Source organism: Girardinichthys multiradiatus, chromosome 9 (assembly GCF_021462225.1).
Source record: "Girardinichthys multiradiatus isolate DD_20200921_A chromosome 9, DD_fGirMul_XY1, whole genome shotgun sequence".
In the NCBI taxonomy this organism is placed as follows: Eukaryota; Metazoa; Chordata; class Actinopteri; order Cyprinodontiformes; family Goodeidae; genus Girardinichthys; species Girardinichthys multiradiatus.
This window is the reverse complement of record NC_061802.1, coordinates 16440678-16466775: the sequence shown is the minus strand read 5'-3', so window position 1 is coordinate 16466775 and position 26098 is coordinate 16440678. Positions and strand designations below refer to the sequence as shown.

The following is a 26098-nucleotide window of genomic DNA, read 5'->3' as shown; positions in this document are numbered from 1 at the left end:
ACAACTAAACACCCCACAGAAAAGCACTGGGCCACTTGTACGTTCTATGGAGAAGAAAAACAAAGATTATACAGAGTTAATGACAACCAAAATTGCAAATAATGGTTAAGTCCAGAGCAGAGAAAATAAAGAAAGCAGTTGGACAAAGTGGTCAGTCCTGCCAAAGACCGCTGGAGATGGGTACCAGCATCACTTTTGGACCAGCTATTTTTAATTTTTGCAATATTGCGTTAGTGACAGAAAGGATGTTCAGTTTACCATGGGATTGAAAGAACATCCACTGATCAAAGATAGTACCCAATTTATTTACATATTTACTGGAGGCCACACAGTAAATGACTGGCTAAACAGTTTATTATTTTGTCGGTTTTTCTGCTCTTTGAAGCAAACAGTTAAATTAGATCTAAACAGGTAATTTTCGATTTTAGCCGTATTTTAACCTTTGGACAAAGTTATTATTGAGTAGCTGAACTACAAAATTGCTTAATATACTAATGACAGTATGTTGTATTATTTAGAGGTGGAACGCTGCAAGTTGTTGCTTTTACACCTTTCTGTAGCATTTGACTGAATCAACCATGAGATCCTCCTCTCACAGCTTAAAATGTGTGCAGGCAATAAAGCCTTAGCTCCTAAAATGTTCCAGTTATTTCTACTAGGTGGAAACGTCTCTGTCCATCTAGGCTTTTATTCTTCAGTAGCAGTCCCGTTAATATGGCATCCCTCATAGTTCGGTTCTAGGCCTTCTTAAGTGTGAGATTTCTTTTCATTTATTTGTGGTGGAACGTCCCGTTTCATCCATTTGAAAATGATAAAATAATCACTTTCTTGTAAAACAATTTAGCAAACACAACTCATGAATGGAGATAAACTGACTTAGCCTCAATGAAAAAATACCTGTGATTTTTATCTTTGGTAACACAGTTCTTTTAAATAGAGTAATAGGGTCTTAAAGATTTGCTCTGAGTTTAATACTCAAATTTGTTCATTTAATTGAATATTTGACAGAAAATATCAACCACACTGAGTGAAAGATGGAACTTCACCTTTAGGATCCACCAGGAAGGAAGGAAAGTACAGGTCCTTCTCAAAATATTAGCATATTGTGATAAAGTTCATTATTTTCCATAATGTCATGATGAAAATTTAACATTCATATATTTTAGATTCATTGCACACTAACTGAAATATTTCAGGTCTTTTATTGTCTTAATACGGATGATTTTGGCATACAGCTCATGAAAACCCAAAATTCCTATCTCACAAAATTAGCATATTTCATCCGACCAATAAAAGAAAAGTGTTTTTAATACAAAAAACGTCAACCTTCAAATAATCATGTACAGTTATGCACTCAATACTTGGTCGGGAATCCTTTTGCAGAAACGACTGCTTCAATGCAGCGTGGCATGGAGGCAATCAGCCTGTGGCACTGCTGAGGTCTTATGGAGGCCCAGGATGCTTCGATAGCGGCCTTTAGCTCATCCAGAGTGTTGGGTCTTGAGTCTCTCAACGTTCTCTTCACAATATCCCACAGATTCTCTATGGGGTTCAGGTCAGGAGAGTTGGCAGGCCAATTGAGCACAGTGATACCATGGTCAGTAAACCATTTACCAGTGGTTTTGGCACTGTGAGCAGGTGCCAGGTCGTGCTGAAAAATGAAATCTTCATCTCCATAAAGCTTTTCAGCAGATGGAAGCATGAAGTGCTCCAAAATCTCCTGATAGCTAGCTGCATTGACCCTGCCCTTGATAAAACACAGTGGACCAACACCAGCAGCTGACACGGCACCCCAGACCATCACTGACTGTGGGTACTTGACACTGGACTTCTGGCATTTTGGCATTTCCTTCTCCCCAGTCTTCCTCCAGACTCTGGCACCTTGATTTCCGAATGACATGCAGAATTTGCTTTCATCCGAAAAAGGTACTTTGGACCACTGAGCAACAGTCCAGTGCTGCTTCTCTGTAGCCCAGGTCAGGCGCTTCTGCCGCTGTTTCTGGTTCAAAAGTGGCTTGACCTGGGGAATGCGGCACCTGTAGCCCATTTCCTGCACACGCCTGTGCACGGTGGCTCTGGATGTTTCTACTCCAGACTCAGTCCACTGCTTCCGCAGGTCCCCCGAGGTCTGGAATCGGCCCTTCTCCACAATCTTCCTCAGGGTCCGGTCACCTCTTCTTGTTGTGCAGCGTTTTCTGCCACACTTTTTCCTTCCCACAGATTTCCCACTGAGGTGCCTTGATACAGCCTCTGGGAACAGCCTATTCGTTCAGAAATGTCTTTCTGTGTCTTATTCTCTTGCTTGAGGGTGTCAATAGTGGCCTTCTGGACAGCAGTCAGGTCGGCAGTCTTACCCATGATTGGGGTTTTGAGTGATGAACCAGGTTGGGAGTTTTAAAGGCCTCAGGAATCTTTTGCAGGTGTTTAGAGTTAACTCGTTGATTCAGATGATTAGGTTCATAGCTCGTTTAGAGACCCTTTTAATGATATGCTAATTTTGTCAGATAGGAATTTTGGGTTTTCATGAGCTGTATGCCAAAATCATCCGTATTAAGACAATAAAAGACCTGAAATATTTCAGTTAGTGTGCAATGAATCTAAAATATATGAATGTTAAATTTTCATCATGACATTATGGAAAATAATGAACTTTATCACAATATGCTAATATTTTGAGAAGGACCTGTATGTTCTTCCAGTATTATTTAGTTTAAAGTGTTTTATGAAATAGTTTCAAGGAAACCAACCTAGAAACCCTGTGAAAAGACAAATAATATTTGGAACATAAATGTCTGTGCAAGACTTTACAGTAAATAAATGTACCAAAGTTCTTCTTTAACCTTTGGAGTGTATTGGCCTTTACAAAGATGGATGAAAATATCAATTAAAGAGCCACAGCCACAGAACTATCAAGTGTGGTATTTGTTACTGCTAACTTTCATCAAACAAAAGAGTGTTTCCTGTAATAAACTTATAAAGTTTTTTTATTTTAAAAACCTCAACAAAGGCCTGTCTGTTTATGTCTGACTTGACGGTCCTGATGAGTTGTTTGAGACCTCCCCAGTTTTTGTAAACGCCTCCACACTCCTGTGCTTGTTAATGAGTCTGAGCTGTGCCATGTACTGAACCACATACAGGAACACAAGACAAAAACCGGGCTAAAAATACCCCGGTCGCCTCTGAGCGATGTGTCGAAGGTGTTGCCAGATTTACTGGAAATGCAAAACCTGAAGTGTGTTCAACAAGATTGCAAAAGAGTACAAGAAATTTAAGTTAAATGGGGTAATTCTTGGTGTCTAGACAAAACCAGGCGAATAATCAGGCTCAGAACAGTTATTTGATGCTTCTTCTTAATTTTCTGTAATAATTTAAATACATTAGAGCTCTTAGTCCATGACAGCTACTGAAATTATTGGTACAACCTGTTATTTTGATGGACCTTCCATCAAAAATCCTACCAAAAATAGTCAACGTTAAAGTATTTTTACAAAATAAAAATCTGATGAAAAGCTTTCACAATTGAACTTAGATGGGTGATTTCCTTTTTCTAAGTCAAAAATAACCAGTTAAAATTGTGATTTACAGCAGGTTTTGAGCCTGATTGATAAGTGCTCCTTGTATGGCAGAACAGCTCAGCACATAGTGACAACCAGACATCACCCTGCTGTAGATGTGTTCTCCTGTTTCTCCTGGCCCTTGACCATCTTTGTCTGGCTGGTATGTGTCTATGCACGATCCCGTGACACAACCGGGTCTAAATATAAACACCTAAGCAGTGTGCTTCACTGCCAAGATGACATTATGTAATAATAATCAACACGCTCTTGATGAAAGATCTCTTTGGGAATGGGCTGTGGATGTGTCGAAGGCTTTGTGATATTTTGGTTGACCCCAAAGAAGTCATCAAGGATGATTGGAGGACGGTAACACTCAGCTCCTCATTTGAGAGCAATGCTGCTGTAGAGCATCAGGAGTTTCTCCCAGAAGCAAGAATTTGGAGATAAGGACCTTAAAATTGTCTTAGACTTGAAGTTACTCACATAAGACATTTAGTCAAAGATGGGAAATGGAATAAATAAGGTAAAGTATAAGGAAGAATCAATTTAAATCCACAAAATCCTTTTTGCAGTGTCCACTCAACTCCATTTCTTCACTGTTTTTAGATCCTGCCAGATCTCTATCTTGGCAACATTAAAGGTAAGTCATCATGTCAGTGAAGAAATTATTCATTTTTCATTATTTTCAGGATAATGTAGTAGAGCATGTTTCAGTTCCTCATATGGAGAAGCGTGTGGTGAATTGCTACACTGAGCTTGGTTTCTATAGGGTAGAGAGATCACAGTGTGAAGCTGAACGATTGAAGTGCTGCATTTTAACAGGAAAAAAGCTTTTACAGTACTGTTTTTATCTTTATTGAAGTTTTTCCTGTGTGTTTGAGGTGTGCAGCTGCTAGGGGAACATAAATCTTGACAAGTATTGTGAATATAAAGAGCGTAGGTGTGGGAGGGGATGCCCCACGCTGTGGGGGTGTCCCTGATGTGAGCTGCATTCCAAATGTTTCCACAAAACAGAAAACCCAGCATGAGGTTGCTTTTTTCACATAAAATGCACACGCTGAACCATAAACACGTAGGCAATGGTATAAAAATATGTGGAAGACTTTTTGTAAACGTGACCTGTTCTGAAAAATGCTGTCAAATAGGAAACATAATACCTTTCATGTTTGCAAGGCCTTTTTATGTTTGTCACCTAGCTTATTTAAAGACATTTATGTACGACAAAGGAAATAATATTTAGGGCCGGCCTTTTTAAGGTTGCCTGTATACAGAAAAGGTTCGAATGCCCATATCGCAGTTTCATGGCTTAGTTTGAATCAATGAAAAATAAAAACTACTTTTGAAGGTATATTTGAGATGGAAGTTTCTGTCAAGCCTGCACCATATTTTATGTTTTGTAGAAAGGATGACTAAGAGTTTATGTCTAAACCTTTCAAGTTTTTATTGTCATTTAAGTGAAAATGACTTATCACATTGAGGCGATGGTTAATTTTTTTGGGAGGACAAATAACAGGTAACACAGTGCCTAAAGGTGAATTTTAAACATGGCATGTTCTCTGATGCAAGTTAAATATAACTATAACAACATGCTGTTGATGAAGCAACAAGAAAAAGGGAAGTCTTTATTTCTATATCTGTTATACTTTTTCAGATGTCTACATGCTGCAAAAAAGGCCAAGAAATGGGGAGTTCCCCCATAAACCACATTCACTGGGTTGCTAATTGGTGGATTTACATAGTATCCGAACTCTAATCAAGTGGTTTGAATGCCTTAACCTGACCAAGTGCTTTTGAAACCAAGATCCAATCAAGCTGTGAAACTAAGGGCAAGCTAACAACTGGAAAGCCAATTAAATCACAATCAGCTTTATTACCCAGTTTCAAAAATAAAGAATATCTTTTTAAATGTACATATATATATAACTGACTTTACAATGGAATATAATGTGTGGTCAGTCCAAGTATGCATGGTGTTGTACTGGACTGTCAGGTGTTCATCAGTGAAACAGCTTGGGGGAAGAAACTGTCTCTGTGGCGGCTGGTTTTAGCAGACAGCGTTCTGAAGCGCCGTCCTGAAGATAAAAGCCTAAACAGTTTGTGTGCAGGGTGTGTGGGGTCTGCAGAGATTTTACCTGCCCTTTTCCTGAACCTAGACCTGCATAAGTCCTTGATAGAGGGAAGGTCAGTCCTGATTATTCTCTCTGAATGCCTGATTTTTTGAAATGCCAAATAAACTAAGAAATGATACACAAATAAAACTGTAAAATGTGGCTGTGAATCACTGTGGGTGTTCTGAAGGTTGCAGTCAAGCAGCCCGAAGCCAGTAGTCACTTCCAAACTGGATCTCTCATTTGTGTACCATGTCTGAGTAAGTAGAAAAAATGAAAGTTGTATCAAATAAATAAAATCCATTGATAACTTTCTATAACAGTTTCACTAATTGCTGCAAAAATCAACCCATTCTGAAAATTATGATTTTGCAACTAAAACTAAGGTCATAAAACAAAATATATCACCATGTAGTTCTCTACATGGATGATGTTTAAAATCAGGGATAAAGATACTAAAAATAAAAAATACTTTGTGCTTTCTCGCACTCTACCAGTTTTCAAATTTCTATCTTTTATAATTTTTCTTGGTGCCTAATATGATTTGGAATCTTATAAGCGGTCAAGTTCAGGGAATTTTTAAAGTAACACAAAAGTACTTATACAATGTACAGTCATATTCAATAAATTTCATGCAATCCCTAGAGTAACTCAATTCACTAAGTGAAACACATTACATAGATTAAAAATGACAAACACTGATAATTTAAAGTCTTTATGTTTGTTAATTATGAAGATTTTCCACTTACAGCTAATTAAAAAAGAAAGATTTTAATACGGAAATGTGGGGTTAATGAAAAGTATGTTTGATAACTGCTTAAAGTTTGTTATTTTCAAAAGATAACTTTAATCTGAAAAACGAGCCTCGTTGGAATGCATATTTATTGGAATATGCATTCCAATAAATTGGAATGCATATTCCTATTTATTGAATATGACTGCATATATAAGGGCAAAAATGTATGTATTCCACCCAGTTTTAATCACTGCAACTGCTCTGTTATAAGCTAGCCATATTAGCTTGTTAGCTATGCTAATTTAGCAAGATCATTTCTTTCAGCTATCTTTGTCCCTGAATGCTAATCATAAGACAAATATATGCCCTGATGAGTTATAGATAAAAATAGCGATGTCACATACTCCACAGTGCTAAGCAAGTGATTGTAACCTTTTGCTTTGACAAAAGGGTCCTTCTATCATACAAGATCAACATGTTCAGATGACAAGATGGTGCCTAAGAGACCCACAATTCTGGAGTTTCCTAAATCCAACCAAGCTGTTAAAAAGCCAAAAGCCAGTAAAAAAAAAGTCTAAATGAATTTATAAACGATACCCAAAAAGTACACTTAAAAATAGTTCTAATCAAACCTGGGTTTGTAAAAGTTGCAGTAGGCCTGAAGCCTTTCATCACTTACAAAAACTAAAAGTCTTGCTTGTGTCATTTGTGTTAGTAAAAGATCAAATGAAAGCTGCATCAAATCAAATTGATTAATTAATTGCTGCAACCATCTGCCTTTTGTGAAAAAAAGGACTCTGGAAAACTACAATTTGACAATGGATTTCAAAAATCAATATAATGTATTTTCCATGCAGTGGAGTGAGTCTAATTGTCATGATTAATGTTTAAAATCAACAGTACCAAAAGAACAATTCTGCTTCGAATGTCTTTAAAGTTCATGAAGACAGACAAATGCTTTCGGCAATACAGTGTATCTATGCTATTTTTACGGCTACTTAACTGCAGTATGCTCCGAGAAGAGCTGGAAGCTGCTGCCTCACTGTATGTCCCATCCATAAAGAAAACAACCATGGTGCAAAGAATCCTCAGTTTAACATGTTAGCTTTATGTGTTAGGGCATGAGCCTTCATTTCATATTTTTACATATAATGCAAAGCTGAACGTGGCAAGATCAAGGTCAAAGCAAGGGGAGACACATAGGCCTACATTACAGATATATGCGTCCTCACAAAGACAACAAAAACAGCTTACTTGTTTGTAAACAGATGAACTTCATGTTGTATCTTTGTATCACATAATATATATAGTTTTATAGAAATAAAATTACTTTTAGCCTTAAAATGGTGAGAATTATGAACAAAATTGTTATTTTTTGCTTTTTGAGTTTTAGGAGAGTTATTAGCATTTCCTCAACAGCTTTAATGTGATTTCTGTTCCATGATAGATCTGGAGCATGTTTAATTTAAAAATACTGTAATAGTTAATCTTCTTTTTATTGCTTTACTGTTTATTATATTATTTTGTGTGACAAAACCTCTAAAGTTTAAGGTTGTTTAAGGTTACTTGAATATGCCTTGTAGGAGGGCTTCTTTAGGTCTTTTTGGGTGATATTAGCAGCATCCTGCACACTTGCAAAACATGAGAAAAAAATGCTCAAAGCACATCTGTCCATCGTAGAAAACATTTGGCTTCCTTTTAAAGAACAAAATTTGATTAAAACAATTACTGTTTCTTGCTTTTGGGCCAAGCTGTTGGACTGTTTTAGAAACACTGGTTTTCCGGTTTTTCTTTCAGTTCAAAAGAAGAGCAAAACTTTTAAAACATACAGCCATATTTGCTTGGAAGACATTTAGGGAGGGGGTGTGTAGTTGGGCAGAAAATGCTTTATTTAGGTGGCATTCTCCATGGTGACATTTCTGATTGGATGCAGAATATATAGATATATTTAAGATTTCTCAATTTGTCATTGCAATCCACAGATGCACAAGACCGGGAGCTGCTGGCGCAGCACAACATCACCCACATCCTCTCTATTCATGACACAGCTGCACCCGTCCTAGAGGTGAGGCAGCTTCAAACTGGCCTTCTTATTTAAGCATTTGTGACCCCATGACCCAAACCTTGATCCACCTAGACAGTACAAAATGTTCTTCATGCTCAGTTGTTTCCCCCTCAGTGTCCCAGCTGATCAGTACACACAGCTGCTATGCCTCTTCAGAGTTATATCTCCCTGTAGAGGTCTCTGGATACCTTAATAAGTGAAAAGTATGTTCAGAATTTACTTCAATAATTCCTAAAATATGCAATCATAATTTTAGACCCTTTGGTTTTATCTATATTATGCTTTCCACTCAGTGTAGAATCACTTCCTAAAACTTATTGATCATGCAAGATCATTAGTAAGATAAGACTATTTAATCAGCTGAAATAGACAGATGTTCATATTTTCAATTGTGTGACAGTCATAAGACCTGGAATTCACCAGGTTTCACTAAGCACAGCGTTTTCTGGTCAGCAGGGAGGCTTCAGTATTGTTTGGAATTTCAGTCAGTGTGTGAAAATCTGTGTTAGCTGATGCAGCTGCTGTTTGATGTTATATTTTCCTTACAAGATGCTTTAAGTTCTACACATTGAAGTCCAAAAACTCTTGAAAGTAGAACTGGATAAAAGAAAAAGTTTGTGGGTTTTCACTGCGGCCTTTAGATGTGCCTGCAAGTGCAGGAAAATGCATTTTTTAATCATATTTGATTGAATGTGAGAAACAAATTGGATATAAAAAAAAAAAGAGAGACATGCTGTATTGGAGAAAAAAACAATCGACTGGACTTATTTTTGAAGATCTGTCTGACATGTTCAGTGTCCGCTTTCACAACTTTCATCTTTTCCTTGCTGAAAGCGATCGTGAAAAGCTCTCAGAGTATTCTTTACACTTTCTCCATCCATGACAGAATGTTTCATTAAACACTGAAGAGAAACAGCAACCTGTATTGCACAGTATCACTACCCAAACTGGTCAACCACCAAAACGTTTCAAAGGTTTTGGGCTTCAGATCCCATCTTGGCCCACACATACTCTCTATCCTTTTGCTAATCACTAATACAAGACTTAATCTGAGAATTTGTCCTGCAATAAAATGCATGATGCAGCTTTATTTTTTTCAAGAAGTCTGTCATTGAAGATGACTCAGGTCTGTTTTAGACAGAGTGGCCAGATGGGATGATTTATTTGCATACCCAACAGTCAAACTGCTGACTGATTGATTTCTTGGAAGAAGATGTGATGGTTCCTGAGAGAGGAAGGTAAAATTTGCAACCACTAAGTCTCTGAGGTCAGTTGTGGCATTTACGGTACAGGGATGTGGTTGTGATTACCATACTGCAATAAAGAATGATGTAGTAACATTCATTTAATAGATCCGGGATAAATATCCTTTTTGCAAGTATAGAAATTGGTTATGAGCATGCATGTTAGTTAGGAATGTATAGGTTCTCACAGCCAGAGTTTGATATTGCTAACTGTGATGAGTTTTAGGGTTGATTGTGCAGAGACATGAGGTCTTCTCAGCAATATTTTCCAGACCCAGAGGGTCAGAATTTAAATAAATGGTGTGTAGCCTATTGATAGATGTTTTTGCTAAAGGTTATGAACAGCGTCTGGAGCACTTCCAGAGTTTGCTATGTCCCAGAGGACTCAGGGGTTTTTGGGGTGCAGTCATAGCAGGATGAGGTGGTTTCTGTCCAGTTTAAAAACCATCAGCTGCCAGGTGCAAAGAACAGTAAAAACACACACGCACATCGTGCCGTGATCTCACAGGGCAAGGACTGCAGGGTTTCAGGGCAAGTCTCATGAAAAAACAGGAAGTGTGTTATATCCACTACATTTGCATTCAAATGACCTCAATATACAGAACGCTAAATTTCCATTAATATATTTAACATTTTATTGGTATAGTTTTTGCACAGGTCTAAAGGAATTTATGTTCACAAAATGCTGTAGGTTTATTCCTTTAACATCTCTGATTTAAGCTGTTTTGTCTCTTTTGTGCAGGACATGACTTATCTCTGTATATCTGCTGCTGACCACTCAAAGCAAAACCTGTGAGTACCAGATTTTGACAATGTGTACACACATGCTGCAGTCATCCTCATACCTTCGATTGAAAGACGCACGTTTGATCTCTTACTAACATGTTTCATTTTAGATACATGCCTCTATTTTTAGTCCTGTTCAGTTATTTTATTGAATAGCTGATTGGTGTGATGCTTTTGCCAGGATTCAGTACTTCAGAGAGAGCATCATGTTCATCCATGAGAGTCGGCTGAAAGGAGACGGCTGCCTGGTTCACTGGTGAGGACCAGTTAACAGACTCAATCACTCACTTGTTTATGTTGTTGTGTCTTGGCTTAAATAATGTAATAATTAAGTAATGTACCTTTTATGTTTTTTAGGAATTTATCTGATGGATCAAAACAAAGTAATGCATAATGTAATGCATTAGTTGTATAAGTTTTTTTGTGGCCATTTGTTTGCAACCCCCTTTACTTTGAAGCCCTTATATAAATTCCTGATCAACTAATTGTTTTCAAGTAAATAGTCCACTTTAAAAAACTTTTTATCTCATTATAAATGCAGATGTTTTATTAAGGCCTATGGGTGGAAGATAATTTAATGCTGCACACCTCACACTTTATTACCATGGTGAAACGTGTTTGTGGCATGGTTTAGGAATGCTTTTTTACAGCAGGGACAGGGAAGCTCAGTGTTGATGCAAAGATTTATGAAGCTAAATACAATGCAATCCAAGAGGGAAAAAACAACTTGACACTAAGGTGGAGGTTCACCTTCCCGGAGGTCAACAACACATTGTAGAGCCAGAGCTACAATGGAACAGTTTAGATAAAAGATGTCTATGCGTTGAAAAGGCATAGTCAAATGCCCAGACTTAAATTTAACTGAGAATCTATAAATGTATTGTATTGTACTCTCCATCAAATCTTGCAACAATCTGCAACATTTTCAGTCTTTAGATGCGCAAAGCTGGTGGTAAAAAAAAACCCCACAAATGCCAAACTTTTTCAGATTTTTCAGATTTTTATTTAAAAAATTTGTGAAAACTGTGTATCCATTTCTTGCATTTCTCACATTTATGAACTACGTTGTGTTTGTCTGTCACACAAAAACATTGGCTGTAATGTGACAGAAAAAAGGTGAGAACGTTCAAAGCGTAAAAACTATGCTTGCTTTGAGCTTTTCCTAAAACAAATAACCTCGTTCATTACTAATCTGAGCCAGAACCTGTAAAAACGTGTAAAATCATTTAATAAAATTCTGAAAACAACTTAAACATGATGCATCTCTCAGGCCTTGTGGTAGGTCTGTGTTGGATTGTTTTTCTGTTTTTGTTACATACATCACTTTCAGATTTCGTTTTTAATTCAAATAACATTGGAGTTTAAAAGGCAGCTGAGGTCTTTGAAAGACTTGTGGATAGTCTGGAGAACTTTGCATGATTATGAAACAGTTGACTGCTTGGGAAAAAAAGATAAAAATGTTAAAGCTTACAGTGATTCCAAAAAGAAGCAGAAACAGTCAGCTCTATTTCCCTGTTATAGCAAGAATGAACCTCATTATAACTGAAAATCCTCCGATTTTATTTGCTCAGGTCTCATTTTCAGCCACACCAAAAAGGACTTGACTATCAGTCTTTTTAGTTAAAAACTTTCATAGAAAATGCCCTCACCTTTCATCTTGTCTCATATCAAACAGACAACAGCAGACATTTAACCACAGCTTCAAGATTGGGTTTCACTACTTTTGTACACTAAAGCAGAGAATCTGAATGGGAGAGAAATTACTAACCATGAGGGTCTGTCTTTGTCAGCGTGGCAGGAGTGTCCCGCAGCGTCACCCTGGTGGTGGCTTACATCATGACGGTGACCGGACGAGGCTGGGTGGAGTCCCTGGCGGCCGTCAGAGCTGCCCGGCCGTGTGCAGGTCCCAACCTGGGCTTCCTGCGGCAGCTGGAGGAGTTTGAAAACACAGAACTGGCAGAGGTTAGTTATTGTATTAAACTACATTTATATGAACAATTATTGTCAAAGGTAACCTTTTAGAGGTCCGAAATTATTCGAGGAGTTCTTACGCAGTCTAAGAATCTGGAAAAGTGTGTTATTTGATTTCAGTACTTTCTAGGTAATAGTAAGTACAAGAAATAAGGATGAAAACATTTGTAATATTTCTAGAGTTGTTTTCTCCTTCCATTGTCTAAATGTTAGTTTTTTGTTCGTTTGTTCCTTTTTTGTTCCTTCCTTCTTCTGTCATTTCTTCCTTCCACCCTTTTCATTGCTGTGTCCTTCCTTCCTTTAAGTCCCTGCATCCTTACACTTTTCCTCCTTGTGTCCTTCTTTCCTTCAGTTTTTGCAGGGTCCATATTGAAAGTCTGCCCACTGTAGAAAATTCTGCCATAGTTTTTTTTTTCTTATAAAAAGTTTGTGTAGGATCCCTTTCCTCTGGGAAAGTTACTAAAATGCAGCAAAACGTACATTTGCATTTAGTTGAATGGTTTAAACAGTTTTTTAAGACACAAGAGAACAAAAGTAAATGGTTTCCAGTATCTGCACCAACCAACCAATTGTTAGAAGCACAATTAAAAAGCCAAAGTTGGAATATAAAACTAACTCTGCTTCTAAAGTATTTACAAACAGCAGACGCACTTGTGAAAGGTGAGGATTGTGTGTAAAAAGAGTCTTCACCAAACACTTCTTTTTCACAGAAATTGGGTCTCCACTTTATGGTAAACGCCCTCAGAGAATCATCAAGCAGTACAATAAATTCAATTGTCAGTTCTGATAGTATTTCAGATATTAATTCAACTTTTTTGGCATTTCTAGAGCATACAATTATGGATAGATTCAGGGAGTTTATGATATTTTTATAGAATAAAGGCCAAAACTTAAAACCACAAAATCAAAACTATGTTTTATTCATATATCACTGAGGTTTTCTTTGTGTTTTCTTTTGCCTGCTGGCACAGATAACATTTTTTCTAGAAAAGCATCAAAACTGCAGAGAAATTATGGGATTTCAGTAATTTGAAGAAGCGCTGGTCCCTCCAGTTTTAATCTTGTTACATTGGATACCGGTACATTTTAAAATTCATTTAAAAGTTTTAGTCTTTCAGAGCCTTAGGGGGTCAAGTCCCAGCCTTTATCTCTGACCTTTTGAAGCCCTACACCTCTTCTCGTGGTCTGAGATTTTCCAGTCAAAGTCTAGTAATGGTTTCACGAACATATTTAAGGCTAGACAGAATACATCCTTTAAAGCTGTGGTCCCCAGATAATGGAATATGTTGCCTCCATCTCTACTCTGTCTTGATTCTGTTAATTATTTTAAGAGGCAGTTGAAGAACCATTTATTCAGACTGGCTTCTGACTAGTTGTATGCTGTATAATGTTACACGTATGCTGTTTTTATCTTCTGTGTTTTTTTATGCTTGTATTTATTGCAAAGCACGTTGTGGTATCTGAATGTGAAAGGTGCTATATAAATAATGTTTAGTTAATTACTAAAAAATAAAGTGGTTCACTCATTACATTTTACATGTAGGCTGAAAAGGATGATTATAAAATTTACTGAAAAGAGTTTTAGAAAAACATATGTTTGAATGTATTAAAGTTGTGAATTTTTTCTAATACACACAGATTTAAACAGACTCACCAGTCACTTTATTAGGTACACCTGTGAAGTGCTTGTTAACACTTATAGCACCAAAAAAACACTCATAGAGCACAGACCTCTGCCAAGGCAAAAGGGTCATTGATGCATGTCAGTTTTTTTCTATACTGATGACCCATATTCTGGACAACTTCTGGCTACTGTTGTCGCATCATGGTCTGGCAATGATAAACAAATCCTGGATCCTGATGGTGCTCTGCACCACCAAAATTGTATCTCTGTTCCTTGTCCCCATATGCACCTTGTCTGACAATTACATCCAAATCTGTTCAGAACTTTTTGAGATATTTTGCAAACAGACAGACAGACGGACAGATAAAAGGATGTAATTAAAACACAGCATGACAGCAGCTCAATGTGTTTAGGGATGTAGAGGTGGTGAAGATAACTCCCCAAAGACTTAGAACAGTGTATGGATGTTGCTCCCAGATGGGCTGCTCTGAGTATTTCAGAAACAGATTCACAGAGATTTTCACACATGGTCGTCCCATTAGAGATTGGTCTTAAACAGAGGAAATATCTATTGAGCTGCAGTTGTGTGGATGCAAATGCCATGTTGATTGCAGGGGAGAATGGGTAGAATGGTCTGAGATAATAGAAATCCAACAGCAATTTAATTAATTACTCATTACAATCAAGGTATGTGGAATACCACCTCTGAACACACAACAACACGTTGAACCTTAAAAAAGATGGGCCGCTGTAGCAGAAGGACGACCTGGGAGCCAATGCTGTCAGATGAGAACAGGAGGCTGAGACTGCATTTCACACACAGGCTTACTAAAATTGGGCAGTCAGAGATTGGGAACATGTGGCCTGGTTGGTTAAAGCAAGGTGATTCTAATAAAGTGGCTAGTGAGTGTACTTCATACATTCACCAAACTCTTTCAGTAAATTATAACAATTTCTAAACAACCTCATAATCCAAAAACCTCAATTATTAAGTACAAGTTATTTAAATATGTCACCACTTGACCACCATCTGGAGAAAGACCTAATATTGACAAGCCAAACGCCTTTTGGAGGACGTTTTATGGTCAGCAAGACACATTGTGAGTTATGTGGCAATAATGACAAGAAGCATGTTTGGAAGAGTCCATTGGAAGATTTCAAGCCTTAGAACACTACTGTCAAGCATGGTGGAGGTAGCATCATGCTGTGGGGCTGTTTTGTGGTTCAAAAAGTATTTTATTCCCTCTTCAATCAGCTTTCTTTTTACAGATAACATTTAAATTTAAATAGTGTTTATTAAGCTTTACAGCCAGATACAAACCAAATTTTTCCTTTGGGACAACAACAAACCACCAACACTTGGCCTTCAAGCCCTTGGGTGGGCATTGCATGAATGGTCATTGTCACTCAACTGGCTAATGTAGAAATTTAAACTGACTTTAAAAGACAGACCTTTAGAAAGTCTAGAGAACTGCTGATCAAGTCCACTTTAAACTTTTTCATAACAGCATACATATTAAAGCTCTTTCATCCCCCTTTTCAGTATCGAGCCTGGTGGACGGAGCGGTATGGGAAGAGCTCCTTTGATGACGCAGAGGTAGTTCAGAATCTTTTGAATAAAAAATCTAGCAACAACATTGGCAGCAGCAGCTCTGTACCAACCAACATCCCTGCAGCTCTTGGAACAAGTCACACCTGAAGACAGACCTTCTGCTCTGATCTCCCTGGGCCTAAGAACCTGAGGACTGTTGGAATTGCGTCAGCAGGAACATTTATCCGGGCATTCTAGTGTATCGAGGATTGGTTGAATCTTATGTTTGCAGAATGGTTGGGGGATTTCAGACCTCTGTTGTCATGTCATGTCTTGGCCTCTAACTGTCAAAACAACATGCAAGGGCAGCCAAGCGGGACCACAGGGAAGTATGTACATGAAGTCCTGAATGTGAACACACATTTAGCAGCGTACACTCCCCCCTGTCAGTTATGTTATGCTGTGTCTTGAACTTGAATTATGAGTATTAGTTTCTATGCAGAGAGTGGAAACTAAAGCACTATGCATTTCCCAATAAAAATATCACAAGTTGTGCTTTTTTATTACTTGCACTATTCTTGATGTTATTTGAACTTATTTTTATTTTCTTATGTACAGCTAACAGTAGCCACTGCATGAAATATGACATAAATTTGTAAATTGTGTAGTTAAACCTCTATTAATGTCAAATTTCAACCAGGAGGTCATTATAATAGAATGTGGTTCCAAACTTTGAGGATAAAACCTCCTGACGGAGTTAATGAGTTAATTTCCAACAGATTGATTCATATTTGACTTTTTAGAAGTTACCTACCCTTTGAAGCATGAGTATCGGATATATAATGAAACAACTGTTTTACAGTGACTTACAAAAGGGTTCATACCCCTAAACCTTCTCACGTTTTGTCAAGTTACACCCACAGGCTTCAGTGTTCAACACATTCATCAACACATAGTAATGCATAGTTGTGAAGTGGAAGGAAAATGATAGATGGTTGTTGTTTGTTTTAGAAATAAAAATCTGAAAAGATTTTGCAGGTCAAGAGACTGAGATTATTGCCAAATGTTCTTTAGAAATTGCCTGATATTAGGTGAAGAGTGACTCTGAACATCATGCGACAGATTCTGAGTTTGATTTTTTTTTTAGGAATTTTGACAAGGCCATTCTAACACTTCAATAATCTCTGATGTAAAACATGATCATCTGACTGCCTAGGATCCTGTCTCCAGTCTCAAGTGTTTTGCAACCTGGAACAGATGTTCTTCTATAATAATTCCTGTGTTTAACTTCATCAATCTTCTCATCAGGTCTGATCTTTTTTTCTGTCACTGCTAAAGAAAAGCATTCCCATAACATTATTCTGCTGCCACCGTCTTTCACTATGGGTATCGTGTTTTCAGGGTGATGTGCAGTGGGGGTTTTTCTTCCCACATTACATTTTACATGTAGGCTGAAAAGTTTCATTTTGGTCTCACCTGACCAGAGCATGTTCTTCCACGTTTGCTGTGTGTCCTACATGGCTTGTGGCAAAATGCGAAGAAGACATTTTATGGCTTTATTTTAACAATGACTTCCTTCTTGCCACTCTTGCATAAAAGACAAATTTGTGGAGGGCATGACTAGCAGTTGTCCTGTCAACATATTCTCCTATCTGGGCTATGAATGTCTGCAGCTCCCCCAGAGTGACCATGGGCCACCTGGCTGCTTCTCTGATTAATGCTCTCCTTGCCCACCCTATCAGTTGTACGACTATGTCTTGGAAGGTATGCAGTTGTGCCGTACTATTTCAGTTTCAAATGATTAATCAAACAATACTCCACAAGATGTTCACAGCTTGTTTTATAATGTAACCCTGCATTAAACGTCTCCACAACTTTCACCCAGACCTGTTTACTGTGTCCCTTGGTCTTCATGATGCTGGTTGTTCACTAAGGTTCTCTACCAAACCTCCGAGGCCTTCACAAGACAACTGGATTTATTCTGAGATTAAATTACATCTTCAGATATTTATATAAGAACATTTAAAACCATATGTCCTTTTACTTCTATGTAACAACTATACTGTACTTTGTGTTGGACTTTATGTAACTTGTATCCAAAACATTTCTAAAATCTCAGCCGAAAAGAGTCAAAAAAAAAAAAAAAAAAAAAAAAAGTCGGAAGGAATCTGAGATAATTATTAACATTCTGCCAAACAAAACATTGTCCTAACATTACTTCTGTATTTTCTTCTAAACAAAAATAAAGCATGCACATATTTTAATGGGGGATTACAAATCATTTAAGATTATTAATTTAGTATTAAAATGTTTAATTTCTTGTGTTTTATCTTAAATCTCCACCTGTGAAACTGTTCAACTTAGCAGGTGAGTGTGACTAACTCAATATTTGTGGGATGCACAGGTGAAGTTTAGTAAAAACAAACAACATTTGTTCTGTTTCGTGAATCAGTAGATTGATTTTTAATGGTTATTAACATGGTTATTAAGGCCTATTTGAGCTGAATAACATCTACCTCTATTTCTTTATTTATTATAGGCTCGTGCATAAGCTTTGAAATTATATATATATATTTTTTTCAGTTGAGTTTGCTGTCATTACCTTTTCCAAATTTTAGATGCAGTGTCTCTATTTTCGAGTACTACCGCTATGCAATAAATGCTGTTGTTTTTGTCTATGTATTGATGGCCAATTTTTTTTATCCTCTATATGTTTCAGAGCTAGTCGCTTCCTATAATTATATTCAATAACCTAATCTAATTGGGGTATTTTATCGGGTGTTCTGTCTAATCTTCCAGCGGGAACAAACTATTGTTCTTTTTTCTGTGCATCATTTCTCCAGCAGGACCACTCTGCTGCTTTTTTTATTTTTTTTTTCGTAAAGCTTTATCATTTCAAAGAATTGTTTTCGTCTCCGTTCTCTGACTTTCCACCAGTGCGGGTGTGTGACACTTCTGGCTGACGCCGGCAGGGTTTCCCCCGGGTGTCTTACTGGAGATCGGCCGCTGTGTGCGCGCTGATAAGCTTCGCAGGAGAGGAGCGCAGCGTAGCAGCGGCAGGTGCGTCCTCCTCCTCCTCAGCATCCTCCTCTTGTCTCTTGTCTCCGCCCTCCTTGCCGCTCGCTTCACGCTGTGAGGATTTAAGCGGGCCCGCCGGAATGGTGAGGGCTTTCTGAGACTGACAGATTTCAAAACTTGACGGGTTTCGGGTTTCGCAGGTAAGACAGCTTCAATTCGCATCCAGGGCGCGTAAAACAAGAGCAGAACTAGTCTGCGTGGGAGTCCACGTTTAGTGATTATTTCACTTTTACAACTCTTGATTGTGTGCTGCTTTCACAGCCTACACATTATATCGAATTAAGTACAGGACCTATAAGAGGAGTTTTGTTTTTGTCTTTGCTCAGAGATGAACTCTGAAGTGGATTACGGAGGCTCAGGGAGCAGCGGCAACGGGAAGCTGCGCCAGTGGCTCATCGAGCAGGTCGACTGCGGGAAGTATCCCGGCCTGGTGTGGGAGAACGACGAGAAGACCATCTTTAGGATACCGTGGAAACATGCCGGGAAGCAGGACTACAACAGGGATGAGGATGCCGCGCTTTTCAAGGTATGAGACGGTGAGCATGGATGAGAATAAAACTAGAAATGTTCTCAATATTTAGGCTACAGACTGAAGCGTCAGACTTATTGTTAAGATTAAGTTCTCGTTTATTTAGCTGGATGTGGATGCACGGTTATTTTCGGTTGATCTGCGGAGTATTTATGGATTATTTCATCCAGACATTATAGAACTAAACTTGCATACAGCAAACAGAACATTTGCTATATTAAATTAAATTCAGTTCACTTTATTTAATTCACAACACATATGCCATAGCATTTCACAAGACAAACAGGTCTAATGCATAACTAGGTATCTAGAAATATATAATACTGTCCAATTCGACTCTAGTTATAACACAATTCGGTTAAATGTAAAATACTATTTAAAATCTAATCTCAATAAGAAATAATATTATTTTACAAAAAATGAAAGATTCCCCGTCTATATCCGAAATCCACAAACGCATCCCTGCATTCCTGCGCTTAAACCACAGAAGATCTGACCGATTAAGTATACATGAATTAGTTTTATGTTCACAATTTTCTCCTTGCGTCTTGTTTGCAGGCATGGGCGCTGTTCAAGGGCAAGTTTCGGGAGGGGATCGACAAGCCGGACCCTCCGACCTGGAAGACGCGCCTGCGCTGCGCTCTCAACAAGAGCAACGACTTCGAGGAGCTGGTAGAGAGAAGCCAGCTGGACATCTCTGATCCATACAAAGTGTACCGCATCATCCCGGAGGGCGCAAAGAAAAGTCAGTGGCGCTAACACCCCGTTTACATGACACGGTTGCATGCGTTTAACTGCATGTTAAATCGTTTCTGTGTTGCACACAGGGCCCAGACAAGAGGACAGTCCCCTGAGCCCAGTGAGCTATCAGATGCACCACCCCTACCCCACAGTACCCACTCAGGTAATTAACATACGCATAAAAATGAGCGGGGCGGGGCCTCAGGGAGATAGCAGACAGGCTGCTGAATGAACCATGGAATGTTGTACATGCATGAATGAACTGACAAATAACAGCTTTATAATGTGTTGAATGATGCTGAACAAACATTTTAAAAGGGAATGTTGAGAAAAAAAATGGCATAAGTTTAAGCAACTTTTGCACACTTCTTTCCTTGAAAAACTTGCCCTAAATGGATTATAAAACTGAAAAATGTACATTTTGATTATATAATCTTTTAAAAGGGTTTAAAAAGCCATGTTTTATAAATAAATCTGGATAAATGTGTCTACAGATGACACAGTACATGCCGAGTCCTGAATGCAGCTGGAGGGATTACTGCCCGGAGCAGCCGCCCCTGCCCGAGCTGTCCTTCACTCAGTGCCCCTGTCCCCCCCGCAGCCTGGCATGGCAGAGCCCATCCATGGAGAATGGTATGTCACTCAGATCTATAACAGTTGCATAAGCCCTATCCGTTTTACATTCACTTTTGGCGTGCAAACCTCAACTCCGTTCCTCTTTCTGTGCAGGATACCAGCTCAGAGCTTCCATTTACTCCTACGGTCCCACAGACAGTCAGCCCTCGCCCTTCCCACTGGATGCCAGCATCAGATCAGCAGAGGCACTTTCAGGTACACACAATACACTTTCACTTCTCCTTTTTCCCTTTCACGCCATGGAGTCATAAGAGGCCAAATCCAAGTTCAACATCACCTATGACTGTATTGTAATTAAAATGCATTAAATGCATTCATTAATTGCTAATAAAATCTTTTACTATTACATTTCCATCTAAATAGGTGCTGATTTTGTAAAACAGAAGTGCTTTGCCGCGATTTAAATAAAAAAGCTGGCAAAATAGCTATACAACTCCTCACCACATGAAGTTATTCTCTCCCGCAAACCCCTATCTGCACAAAACCATTGTTATCTACCTGTTTGGTGCACCCCAAATAAAAACTATCTAGCAGTTTCATTCCCACTAATCAAATGCTTTTCACGAGTCTTACAGAGATTCCAAAAATACCCATAGCATTCCCGCCAAAACGGAACAATCTTTACAGCATCAGTGTAACAAACAAGTGAAAAAATGTGTTTCTTTAGCAAAAAAGTATGGCAACACGTTCTTAGTATACACCCTAAAAGAAAAGATTATCCAGCTAAACAATTAATAGAGATGTACCAAAAAATGTTTCCTGGGTAAATTCTCAAACACACCAGGTTAAACGTTAGGGCAAAGTATTTCTGAATTAAACTGAATTAGTGTGAGAACAGGGTATCTAAGATCTGAAGTATGACAAATCTTGCAGCACAGATCCTTTCCTACAAAGCAGAGTTTTGTCACTTTCAGATTGCCTTTTACCTGAATAAATGTTGTATCTGGTGCAAGATCCCACTACAGTTTTGAACCTGGTTGTATGGGTGTCAGAAGCATCAGTAAGTCAAAGAAAGGCCATGTTTATTAACCTTCTATAAATTTTTCTTCCTCGACCAGACTTCCGCCTCCATGTGTCGATATACGTACGGGACAGTCTGGTGAGAGAGGTGACCACCTCCAGTCCGGAGGGCTGCCACATCACCCCAAGCCCCCAAGAGAAGTCCTACATGTCGGCAGGCGGTCCAGATGTGGTGGCGCTGCCCGTGGACACCCTCTCGGCCCAGAGGAGGGCAGACGAGTGTCCGCCGAGTCCGCCGTCGGGCCTGGAAAGTGGGGTCTTGCTGTGGATGGGCGCCGACGGACTCTATGCCCGCAGACTGTGTCAGAGTAGGGTGTACTGGCAAGGCGGCCCTTCTCCATATGGTGACAAGCCCAACAAGCTGGAGAGAGAGATCATCTCTAAACTTCTTCATACACCGGACTACCTTACAGGTGATACTTCAGAAAAAGAGATAAAACTCAATTATGAATGCACCCTTTTTTTCCAAAGATGATATTCATTTGGGAAAGTGTCAGAAAAACTCAGACAAAATGGATTTCAGTCAATTCAAACAGGTTAGCAAAGACTTTTAAAATGTTAAAAAATGTTTCATTTTTTCAAGTGTTCATTTTTCTGTTTTCACCAACATAACTGAAATTCACACCATTACCTATTTCTGCAAAATAAGCCAAATTACCTAAACTTCTGTGGTTTTAATCTTAAACCATCTGCCCATACCAAATTAAAAGGACAGTTTTAACTGTGACATTTTAAATACCAATGTCCCAGCTCATTTACTGCAAAGGCCCCTTTGTAGCACCTAAGAAGATCTGTGGTGACCTTCTTAAAGTAGCATTTCATGATAAGCTGTCAGTCACATGTCTTTTTACAGGCCACACCATCCCAACCCACATGCACTAACATCCCCAGCTGTGACTAACAACTAATTGTATTTGCATACTTAGTGTGACCAGGACTTTCCATTCGATTCACCCCAAAATGTCATGCCACTTCAAGAGAAATTCTGTTGAAATCATTTGCCTGCTCTTATCTACTTTAGATACCAGAACTAATAATCTTGCAAACTTGTGTTGTTTCCCACCAACCAGAGATCCAGAATTACGGGCTCCATGGTCGGCCGCCAAGTCGCTTTCAGGTCCTGCTTAGTTTCGGAGATGAATGTCTGGATCCTCAGAGACAAAGGCGAACCCTTACAGTCCAGGTGATTGCTAGGCCCCATTTTTAATAAATCTAAGAACGCCTCCTCTGCAGTTCTGTGTAAATATCTGTTGGTTGACAGTATGATCGAAAACAAAGCTTTAATTTGATAATGCTGAACTTGAAAACTGAAAAACAGGTCTTGAAAGTCTGATGGAACTTCTTCATTGTCAAGATGCACGCTTTGGTTCAAAACTAAATTTAGATTCAGATTAGTTCCTGAGAATTGTTGTTCTACAGTATAAAGTGAAAGCTGATGGATTAATTCAGGAAGTTATGACCTAAGAATGCCATACACCCAAACGAATATCAAAGTTATACAGTCTTTCATTTAAGGAGGCTAGGTTGAGTCAAATACACAATAAATGATCAACAAATTAGAATTTTCTTACACTTCTCCGGATTCTTTTTCTATATTGGTTCATTTTCACTTACATCTAAATAAAAATCTTTGTCAAGGCAAGATGGCAAAAAAACAAAAAACAAAATTACAAAAATGGTTGGCCAGCAGGTGGCGATAACATTGACATAACCCTTCTATGATCAAAACTATATATAGGTACACTGGATTAATTTTGATTTTATGACTGTAGAATTGTAAAAAAAAAAAAAAGGGCATAGAGAAAATGCTCCTGGCCCCTATGTCAACGTCAACGTTCAGTAAACGGTAGTAATTCAGTCTTACTGTGTATTTTTATTTGTGGAATAAAAAGCAGAACAAACAAACAAACGCATGTTAAAACCCGTCTGCACTGACATGAGGGCGATAAAAGGTTAAAGATATGTAAAAATGCCAAGGAAGATATTTCTTGGCATAGTTAGCCATTCTTCATCTTTCCTATCAACTTTATATTTTTTTTTGGCAATTTTTAACATTTCTTCTCATTAATCAATTTTTTTCTACACAAGATCAATTGTAACAGAATCAAGACAAATGTTAAATGTTAAATTTAGGCTACGCTTCCCAAATGGAAAAACAACAACTGCAAGTGTAAAATGGTGCCATATTGAATTGTTTTTCTACCCCATGTTTCAGGTGGAACCGCTATTTGCAAGGCAGTTCCTGTACTACGCCCAGCAGACAGGCAGCCACTACTACCGCGGCTACGAGCATCCCGCAGTTACGGAGCATATACCCGCCAATGAGGACTATCCAAGAGCTGTCACGCATCACCACAGCAGCAGCCTGCAGGAGTGAACCATGAGCGGTTTGAGTGACTGTGAAAAACATCATAAAGCAACCAAAGCATTTAAAAAAAATGGCCACAAAATCTCAGGGACAACAATCAAACATGAACAACATTGTACATAAACTGAATACTTAGTTAGCAACTGTTTACCCTGTTGTCAATGATGTGTATTTACATGTGAGTTAATATTTGTTGGTGTGATAAAACCACAAATTACTGCGATGTTTTATTTTAACCACGCAATATTAATTTCAGGGATTTGAAACTGACAGCGGAGGTGATTGTACTGAAGAGAAATGAAAAAAGACTTGTGCCTTAAAAGAAAAGTGCAAAACACACTTTTTATTTGAGATAACAAGTCCATCCTGTGATTCAGGGTGTGGCTAATACTTGGTTAGCTTAGCTTAGCTGAGTTTAGCTTAGCTTAGCTTAGCTTAGCCTAGTTTAGCTAAGCGTAAAACTGGAACCAAAAATGGCTAGCCTAACTCCATCTTAATCCTGCAAAATCCACCAAAGAGCCAAATGTTTTACCGTCAAGTCAGAAACAAAAGTAAAATTAGATATAATTACAGAAGTAAAACCCAGTAGAACCCAACAAGATTTTAAATGTAAATTTTTAAGCCTTAAACCAGTTGAGAGGCTTTTTTAGTGAATACAAAAGGCCAGATTTGCTATTTTGCAAGAGTAAGCATACTGGCTCTAATTTTGTATTTAATTTACATAAAAATCATACATTCTGTCTGTACATCTAAGTATTGGCGAGGATAAGAATCTTTGAGTTTTTTTTTATTTAACAGACCTCTTGTAAATAGGAATTTTTGGTACATATAAATATATATATTTGCTATAGTAGACACTATTACTATTGTTTGTATGAGAAACTCAGGGAGCTGAATGTAAATAAGCTTCTTAACTTGTTTTTTTTTTATCACAAATGTCTCACATCTGAAAGAAGAATGGGTTAATCTGAATGTCTTTTGTCTTTAAGGATAATTCGTTTGTAAAAAAAAAGGGCAATAAAAAAACCAAAAAAAAAACAACTGTGAGAAAAGACAGGCTCTGTTCATAACTGTGAGTTCTCCGGATAACGTCAGTAGTATCTGTGCGTGGTTTGAGCAGGAAGTGTGGTTCACATGCAGGATGACGCTGGTTAATCAACTGCTGGGTTATCGCAAACAGCGCAATGACATCAAGAAGGGCGGAGAGAGGGGAAGAAGTAAGCCGCGCTTTCCGCGTAGAGCTGGGGAGAGAAAGCCTACTTGTCTTCTGCTGGCAGAAGTGTTTCCACTTTTATGGAAAAGATTCGAAAAGAAACCACAAAAACATTTCTGTAAGCTGCAAAATAATTCAGAAGATGAGCAGGGAAGATGTCATCAGTTGATGAGGTTAGGTTCCAAAAACAAGCCAGAGGGCACTACTTTGAAAACCACTTGATATAAAGCAAGAGAAGGGAAGTTTTCACCAACATTTTTAAAACCTATCAAAGAAAAAGTCACAAATTGAGCATTTTTTATGTGCACATAAATATTTTGTGGACAGCTGTGCAAAAAAATTAAACAAATAATCTCACTATTAGTTTTATGTAATATTTTATAACAATGTCCATGTGAAATGCATTTCTGGTATGAGAAATCCACATATCGTTAGCCTCATAGCATAATTGCACAATAAGTCATATTTAAGCGTTTTCTAAAAACAAGAAAAAACGACATTTTTTTGCAAGCACGTTATGTTTTTATCAATGTAAGAATAGTAAACAAAAATACTTAATGACTAAATGACTTGGGAAATTATGCTATGAGACTAATGATATGTGATAGATTTTTATCTTTTAAACAAATGGGGTTGAGTTATCTAATGAGTAGTCAGTAACTTACTTTGTGTAGAGAGAAATCCGAGTGACTTCATTTTTGAGCATCACTGAGAAATTCTCATTGAGGACCAATTGAAATGACAGTTACCACTGTCTTAATGAAACCAAACTCAAAACATTATTATTGGTTTTAATAAACCCCTTATAATTTTTGTATACCTTGTTACATTCAGACAAAACAGCAGTTTCCTTTCTCATTACTGCCTTAACCAAACAATGTCTGCGCTGCT

General features: G+C 38.1%; 2 protein-coding genes across 2 annotated transcripts; both read left to right on the top strand.

Moving 5' to 3' along the window:
• The first annotated feature begins 3767 nt into the window (after window positions 1-3767).
• LOC124873353 (dual specificity protein phosphatase 22-B-like) lies at window positions 3768-17502 on the top strand. The gene is made up of 7 exons (XM_047373927.1): window positions 3768-4080; window positions 4164-4197; window positions 8384-8466; window positions 10453-10502; window positions 10678-10752; window positions 12287-12458; window positions 15635-17502. The coding sequence occupies exons 1-7, from the start codon at window positions 4060-4062 to the stop codon at window positions 15788-15790; spliced, it is 591 nt and encodes a 196-aa protein (XP_047229883.1). The 5' UTR covers window positions 3768-4059; the 3' UTR covers window positions 15791-17502.
• Window positions 17503-18683: 1181 nt separating this feature from the next.
• On the top strand, window positions 18684-25035 carry LOC124873505 (interferon regulatory factor 4-like). The gene is made up of 9 exons (XM_047374196.1): window positions 18684-18840; window positions 19027-19226; window positions 19788-19974; window positions 20057-20133; window positions 20465-20603; window positions 20700-20801; window positions 21665-22039; window positions 22697-22809; window positions 23842-25035. The coding sequence occupies exons 2-9, from the start codon at window positions 19029-19031 to the stop codon at window positions 24001-24003; spliced, it is 1353 nt and encodes a 450-aa protein (XP_047230152.1). The 5' UTR covers window positions 18684-18840; window positions 19027-19028; the 3' UTR covers window positions 24004-25035.
• Window positions 25036-26098: the final 1063 nt, after the last annotated feature.